Raw genomic sequence first — 8,719 nt, 5'->3', positions numbered from 1 at the left:
CAGAGAGACATTTTTTATTGCTTTCAATGCCACAGAGTGATTATTTTAATGAGGTGTACAGTGTAAAACTGCTTCAGCAACAGGATTTGATCGATTCCTTTATCAATCACAACATGACTCTGGTATTTGTCTGAAGTGTTGGAGAGCCTAATTAAAATCCCTGAGTCAGAGAGAGACCTCTCTGGAGTAACCAGTTGAGCCCAAAGATCAGGGTCTTAAATGTGAATCCCAAATTCCAGAGAAATGTCAGAGTAATGTCTAGTTTTCCACTGCAGATGGGATCATAATGTACTGATAAGCAGCCCCTGCTTCCCTGCTTTTCCTGCTGAGTTTCTCATGTTGCTTTTATGCATCCAATGTTCACACATCATATGGATCTAAAACAATTTCAGTTTTCAGAGATCTTAAATGTAGGACATGAGGTCTGTATTCAGAGCTGGATTTTGCACCTGGAATCCATTCTCAGCTTTGGCTTAATCTGCCTATAAAACGATATTCACGCTACGGATAAATTAAATTGAGAAAAGAGGGGACACATCACAGACCCATTATCAGATCCCTCTCCATTTGCACTGGTAGAGTTCTTTTTGAGAACCTGCTAAAAGCACTTAAGTTGGCTGGCATTGAGGGACAGGCCTACAGGTCCTCTGGGAGCTGGCTCTCTTCTCTCTCTTCCTTCTCACTGCATTTCCCTCTGTCTTCGAGTGCAGCCTCCATAACAGGCTTGTCCTCAACCAGTCTGGTGCACAGGGACTATGAAATGCACTGTGGCCACCAGGTTGCCCTTAGGCTGAACCTATTGTCTGGGTGTTTTAAGTCTTTTAGCAAGCTTTTATCTTGTTTTGTTAATTCTAGGACCAAAGAAGACAAGAGACTGAATTATCTGAATTATGCTTCTACAACAGAACTGGGTTTCTCCTCACTGGGCATGGCACAGCCTGGGAAAGTCCTTCCTTTTGTTTGTTTTCTTGATGTTACAAACAGCTGATCTGGAAGCCAGGAGAGGTCATCAGTTTGTCTGGAAAGCAGGTAGGAAAAAGATGTTTTGATTTATCCAGTAGATAATTCCTGCATTGGAGGATTGAGTGATTGCCCTTTCTCCACACTGTTTTACCTCAATAATAACTTTAAAAAGCCTGATAAATATCTTCTAATTTTTGCAACTGGAAAATAGGGGGATTTAATCTCTGGTTTTAATTAGAAATCTTCATGTCTGTTGCAGTTACACACCCGAGTGACCCTAGAGTGTCATTCTGGACTCCTCAATGCTTTTAATCCGATCCTAAGAATTTCTACTGGATCCTGATACCATCATCCTAACGTTGCTTCATTTGAAATGTTTAATAATTTTCTTTTCATGTTGAAAAGACACCAGTGTCTTTGAGGATGAACTGAGCCACAAGTCCATACTCCTGGCTGATCTATTAATACTTAACAGTCCATTAGTACATTTAGTGAATTATTTCTGTTCATCAGTCAGACTGGATACATGCAGTGTCTGAATGTTCAAGATTAGGCACTCACAACTTCTGGACAATTTGTGGATACATAGATAACACTTAGAGAGAAGATAGATCAGAAATGGTATGATACAAACACACAAAATAAAGCATGACATGATGCTTATTTTGTATCACAGCACAACAACAAAGAATGTTCAATGAAGTGGAAAGACTGACAAATTGGAGAAATGTTTACTCAGAGTACTTAGTAAAAAATGCACGACTGAACCAGAGGTTTCGTTGCCCAGGACCTCTTTGAGATTTGGCCTTTGTGACTGAGGTACTGAGCCATTAAACTTGACAGAAAAATAATATATCCTCCCCAGATTTTAGAGATGTTTTTTGCTGTTTTGTTGTTTTTTGTGGGTTTGGATTTTATTTAATTTTCTTCATTACTTATAGTTCTATACAAGGTAATACACTGGATTAGCTGAATGAGGAAACAATAATTCTGGGAGGGCTCCTGTCCTTCTGGTAGGAACAGCACCTAGGTAGGAAGTGGCTACCTTCTCATCCTGGCCACTGGGATGGGAGGCTGAGTGCTGGTGAGGTACTGGTTAAGTACAGTCTAATCCTATATTTCTAAAGACTTTTTTTTTTTTCACAATGTCTTGCTCGTAAAATGGAGAGGAAATAAACAATAATATAAACTGTCTTTCTCCACTGCACAGTTATTTATGTGATTTTTGAACATGCTTTGAAAGGCAGAGTTGTTTTCTTAAGACAAATTAGACCCTTCAATGCTGTCTTTCTTCTCTTCAGTTCTGAAGTGTATTGCAGTGTGCCATTGGTCTTCAGGGATGTGCATTGGAAGTCATAAAAATTTAATATGACTTGATGATTCCAGCTGACAATGAAAAGTTATCAATGCTCCAAAGGCATCTGAGGCAGATGTATTTAGAACTGAAAAAGGGTGGTGCACAGGTTTGCCTGGAAGGTGGGCTGCTGGGCTCTGAATGCCCCATGATGAGGGTCTGCCTTCTGGGTGCCCAAGAAAATTGTCAGTTCTGGTGACTCCTCATTTTAAATACCTTAAATCCTAACAGGATTTTGATGCACTTTCTCTGTTTAGGTGGTGACTAAAGGTAGAAAACAGCTTTGAGTGCAATGTTTTCTGTTCTAGGTTGAAATGAATAGTATATTCACTGAAACCATACTTTTGCTAAGATACATAGTATTATTTGGAAAGGCTGGTCTTTCTCTGCAGTGGTAATGAAGGAGCAGCATTTCTAAATCCTGACTCTTGGTCTCATGAAATAACACAATGGGTTGAGATCTCTATTAATAGTTTGAATGGATACTTTTTGGGGGGGGGAATATTTTGGTAAAAAGGAATTTTAGATTTTGCAGTGTCAGGACATAGGAAATAAACTAATGACTTTCTTTTGATAGGTCTGTAGGTGTGCAGATTTAATTTGAGGCATTTGGAAACATGGATTTCAACATAATAATGCAGTGACCTTGAAATGAGCAGTAAATATCAGTCTGCTGTAAAGGTAGCATATATGGTTTGCTTTTGTAAGTATTTTTTGTGTTTTGTTTAAAATGGTTTTTCAGGTATGGTTAATCACAAAGGTGCATCTTTCTTTCAAAGATTACAGGGAAATACTTTGGGAAGAGAGGGCTGGCAAGTTGAATGGAGCAGGTGGATCCAGGGAGGAAGAGGGGTAGCATAACCTGCTGCATCAGGATATTAATAACAAAATAGCTTTGAGATGTAGGTCATAGAGATCGTGGCCTAATGAGATTTGTGGCTTGAATAATAATAATAATAACAATAATAACAATAACAATAACAATAATAATAATAATAATAATATCATCTTGTAGTTTAAGGACATCTGTGCTCAATACAAAAAAAAAAAAAAGGTTAAATAAAAGCCCAGTACAGTGAACCCAAAATGAAGCAGCCTTTAATATCACAACTGAGCAAATCCATTCTGAATGATTTTTTTATGTACTAAAGTAAATTTTCCTAGCACATCAAGATCCAGAGGTTCTTCCTTAATATGGATAGGGGGCAGAGGTGGGGAAAGCATCATACCAGCACAGAAGTTTATAAAACGGGCTGTTTTGCAGCTGAGTCCTTGGCTCTATCTAATGAAGTCTCATCCATTTTCATGCTGGGCTTTGTGGTCTTGGTGAAGGTGAAAGCAATGGTATTGAAATCACTGCATCTACAGAAAACCTAGATTCTGTATTTCCAAAATGTAAGAACCTGGCAGTGGGAGGTAGGTTGTACATACTCTTCCCTCAACTATTCAGAGGGCTAGAATTTGCATTTTGCTTATTTCTGGTCTATGCTAAAATGACTTATTTTTAGCTTTTGGTTTCTAGAGATAATATATTAATGTCTAAATATCTGATCGCTGGATCTTTGGTTTCAAGACATGTCTTGTCAGATACTTATTTTGTGACCACCAGTCTAAACATGAAAGCAATAATTATACCAATTAAATTACTCAGCAGCCTCAAATAGTGGAATTATTTTCTAACACTTGCTAACTAACAGAGCAGTTTTAGTGATACAATCTTGAGAATATTTAATTGGATCTAAATCCTTGTAAATTAATAGTGTTTAATGCAATAACCCATTAGCAATTTGCATATTTCACGATGTTGATTTTCTTCAGCTCTTGAATAGTCCTAAAAGTGCCTGGATTCTCTGTGATGCAAATATTGTCTGTGTTTTAATTATGGCCATTCAAGCTTATAAGACTGTGACTAGAATATTGATACACACCAGAATCCTCAACATGACTCTAATTTGTTCTTTGGTGAAACTCATAAAATTTAGTTCTGAAGTCTATGCCTAAATTAAGGCTAAAATATGTGCAACACAAGAAATATTTTGAGTGCTTTACAGGACAAGGGCTGATAATTAGGACTACAAAATGTTGAAAATATAACTGTTCCTAGAGACACCCACAGTTGCTGCATGGGCAGGTTGCAGCCTCAGCATCACTGTTGGTGTCTTCAGCTTCTCCATAAACCTCAGGAACCATCTGTGTGCTATTGCCCCCAAAATTTGAAAAGAAATGAAAGGGATAAGGGCTATATCCCATAAAGGTGGCTCTCAGAGCTGAAACAGTGATGTAGCTAATAAAGGCAGTATTTAAATTTCACATGGAAATAATAAAGGAGGGAGAAAGTAGACTAAGAAACCCAGATGTGGTGTCCCAGTGAGTTGTTCACCTGTAATTATCTCAAAAAAAATTAACTGGGATGGGGAATTAATCCAGCAGGGACATGCTCCCTGTTACAAAGGGAAGAGCACTGAAGGTGAGATACCAGGCTGGGAAATGGACTTGTAATACAGCTGATCACAGCGGAGATGGTATCTCAGGAAAGAACCATAAATCTTCTGGTGTTTGTGGGCTTCTGGGAGTTAGGCCTGGTGAGCCATAAGTTTTCTTGCCCCAGGAGTCCATAAAAACCCTTTAGTTCAATGTTACTACTCAAATTTGAAAGTACTTCTTAAAATAGAGTTAGCAAATTGGTTTTGATCATTAGGCTTTCTTCAGGAACAATCTGTAATGGACAGGGTATGATACGAACTTTTCACAGAACAACTTCTAACATGGAGGAACTTTTGAACTACCCATGAGTGTAGATCACCCAGTTACGGCTAAGATGAAAAAGATCTTTTGTTCTCTGTTCTTAGACAATACTGCCATGAAATGTCCTTTCTCAAGATCTTACTTTCAGGAAGGTCAAATGCTGGTTTGGAAGTACCTTCGACCTTAGGTCTTAAAAGACCAACCTTTACATATGTACACCAGATGTTAAAAAGAGTCCAGACCTTCAAAGTACAGTAGAGCTCAAACCTACTGCAAAGAGATTAAAAATCAGCCATGCAACAAGTGGTGTATTTCAAAAAGCTCTACAAAGTGAAGATAAGTGTGGATTTTCTTTTTTCTTATTTGACAGGACAATTAATGAATAAAGTACAAATGTCTTTGTGTGCTATCTGGAGGTTTTATGATATTTCTCAGATTCCCTGATGCTTCCAAACTTCTTATTTTCTGGCAGGTGTTTCAATTGTAGATTGTTATTATGCTATTCTTGGTGGATGGAATTTAAAATATTTAAACTCTAAACTGGAAATTTAGCCTTGATTTAATCAAATTCAGAATGATTTGAAGGTTCATCACTCTGTTGAGTATTTAGGACTGCAGAAGCTCTCTTGGGTTATGAATTGCAATCCTGTCATATTGGCAGCAGCAGCAATTAATAAAAAATTAAGTAACTACTAAATTCCATTCTAAAACTAGTCAGATTGTTGCCATCAACTTAATGATTGAAAAGTTGTTCTAGAATGATAAGCCTTCTTATTTTCATCTTTAACTTTTTTCGTGATCAGTTTATATCTTTCTTTTTACTTGAGCCAAACTGTTCTTTCATGAACTCTTTTGGTAGTTGCTCCTGAACATCTGTGTGAATTAAGGATACCAGGATATTCTGGACTCCTATTAGTAAACATACCTTCTTTGAACTGGCTTGTCAAACTAAATCTTTTCTAAACATTGTTTCTTAGAGTTATATCAAATCTCAGTTGAGATGATACCCACTGATATTTTACAATTTTAATTAGAAATGCCTGTCTTAAAATGTCTCAGAATCACATGTGGTGCTCTTTCTGAATATTTTGTAACAAACAGTGTAATTTGAATTAATTTACTTGGTTTTAATCTGTTGCTATAGTTTCATTAAGTAACCATTTAAAAAAATGATTTAAAATATAAAAAATGCTACTTTAAAATTAGTTCTAATTTGGTCTAAAATAATTCTCTACAAATACTGTTTTATGGGACAATATAAATGATACTATAATTTTTGCAAAACTTCTAAAAAAAGCAACAAGACTTGAAACTTTGTAAATAAAATTTGCAAAATTTGATGATCAGCAAAACTTAATGTGCTGGCTGATATCTGCCACTGGATTTGAGAAAATACAAGGGCGGCTTCAAAGATAATCTCATATTTTTTCAGACAGGAATGCAGTTGTTTCAGGTTGCTAAATACTTGCTTTTCTCTCCTCATTAATCCTTAACTTTCCTATGCACATTTTCATTTTTCTGTTCCACACACCTCTGAAGTTTATTCTGTCTGGATGTGCTACTTCACCCTTACTGTTCCATTTCTGATACGTGGTATCCTCATTTGGTGTTGTTTCCTCAATAGTTGAATCCAAATTTGTCTTGGAGTTGTGGAGATGCATCCATTGCCTTACTTTATAACCCTTTGCAGTGGTGGTACCAATAATATTTAGCTGGGTGAGACATTTCAAAGTTGATAGAGGCCTTGTGTCCTCAGGCTGTAACTTCTGGTGAGTTTGTCAGAGGACTGGACAAATGCATGTGAGAAGAGCTCCCTATCTCCTTGAGAACCTTTCCTATGCTGGAAGCTCATCTTCCAGCCTACTTTGTCCTCCAGGTGCTTGAGGTCTGCTGCTGTGTTGGATAAATGTGCCACAGCAGTCCGTTGCATACCCACCTGGGTCCTGTCCACCATAGCTTCTGGATTTATTCTTCAACCACAGCCCTACAAGCTCAGCGTGGGGCATGGCTGAGGGACCTGCCATGTTGGCCCAGAGACTGCCATTCAGTTTTGGAGACATAAGAATTGTTTCTGGAGGTGGTATGGTCGGGGAAGCACGCTCAGAGATGCAGCAGCTCTTAAACTGGTGCCCTTTTTCCTTGTCTGTAAAACCTGCCATGTTCTTGCTAGCTCTGCTTTCCTGGAGGGACTTGAAGACACCAGCGGGATGTTTTCAGTGGCACTGCTTGAAAAAAGAATCACTTTTTTTGGTGTTTTTCCTAGAGAAATGCACTGCAGCAGGCAATATGGAAAGCATAGCTTATCAGTCAAATAAAAACAGCAAGCAAAGGAGGAGCTGAAATAACACAAATAGATATGTTAAAATAAACACCTTATATGCTTGGAGATAAAAGGCAGGTTCTGGTTCCTCTGTGGAGATGAGGACTGTGCAGAAACGTGGCTGTAGAGAGACAGCTTTTACAGAATGTACCTCGTAATTTGTTATTGTTGGCCTTGCAAAACTATTTAAATGTTTCTTTTCCAAAAACGCTACACACTTTACCAAATATCTTTGTCTAACTGACATAAAATGTTCACTAGGTGGTGGTTTAAACTAGATTACACAGGAGATTCACACTAATATTGTAATGTCCCTCTTTCCTTCCTGAGAATAATAGTTTTTGAGAATAAGGTGCTTTTTTCCTGGTTTTTGTTGGTATTGGGAAAAGTGTAAGTTAGGCGTCTTATCCTTTTCTTTCCTCAGTAGTTACTATGGGAACAGAGCTGCAGGTTACAGGAAAATCTGAAAAAGTGGCTTCTCTTAAATTGCTAGTTTAAAAAAAAAAAAAAAAGAGAGAGAAAAGGTACCTTATTACTGGAATTGTGGCTCTTTTCATTCAACTTTGTGGGATAGTATTATTGTACATATTTCACTCACAAAAGAAGCACCGTGAGTGGCAAGAGAAACAGATGGAGATGTTTTTGTACTTTTTCCTTGGGGTTAATATTTTTTTAATTGAATGCAGCTGTTGGAGAGTTCTGTTCTTAGGTATAGGCAGAGCATTAAAAATGGATGATCACATTTTCCGGCTGTTTCAGAGGAGTTCTGGATTTAATTATTCTGCTGCCCTTGTTCAGAACCCTGCAGGTTGGTTCTGTTTGTTGTTTGTTTTTTTTTTTTAATAATTACAGCTTTAGTTAGTTAGAGTAAGAGTTTCACTTTGCCACTAAATTGAACAATTCCATTATATAGGGGTAATCACTTCCTCATTCAGCTCACATGTAGACCAGAATTCTTGTGGGTGAAAATACACAAAATGGTATTAGAAATCTCTAAGATGCATATTGTTGCTCTCACTATGCAGATAATACAGCTGACTCTTTCTAAGGACTTGGAGTTTTAGGTAGTCTGCCCACTGATACCTGTATTTCCCTGGATATTTTTTCCTTGGATATTTTTTCCCCCTGGTATATATGGGAAATGTCCTGCTGTAATCCACTTAAACTTTGTTTTTTTCTTTAAAAAGTTAATTCCATAGTTATGGCCAGAAATGACGAATAGTGAAGTTGGAAGGGATGGGGGTTATTTTGTGGTAATCCAGGTTATTTACATAGTGTTATGATTTATCTTAATCACCCTCAGGTAGTTGATATATTAAGTGGGCATTTCATTGTAT

At 37.4% G+C, this 8,719-nt stretch overlaps 1 protein-coding gene across 1 annotated transcript in view; it reads left to right on the top strand.

Annotated features, from left to right (window-relative positions):
* Window positions 1-890: 890 nt before the first annotated feature.
* Window positions 891-8,719, top strand: part of THSD7B (thrombospondin, type I, domain containing 7B) — a 266,212-nt gene continuing 258,383 nt past the window's right edge. The window contains exon 1 of the mRNA XM_010000390.1: window positions 891-1,029. Within this exon, the coding sequence (XP_009998692.1) occupies window positions 891-1,029 (139 nt within the window). The remainder of the gene's footprint in view (window positions 1,030-8,719) is intronic.

Source organism: Chaetura pelagica, unplaced genomic scaffold, assembly GCF_000747805.2.
Source record: "Chaetura pelagica isolate M959 unplaced genomic scaffold, ChaPel_1.0 scaffold386, whole genome shotgun sequence".
Classification (NCBI taxonomy): domain Eukaryota; kingdom Metazoa; phylum Chordata; class Aves; order Apodiformes; family Apodidae; genus Chaetura; species Chaetura pelagica.
This window is presented reverse-complemented; position numbering and strand designations above follow the sequence as displayed.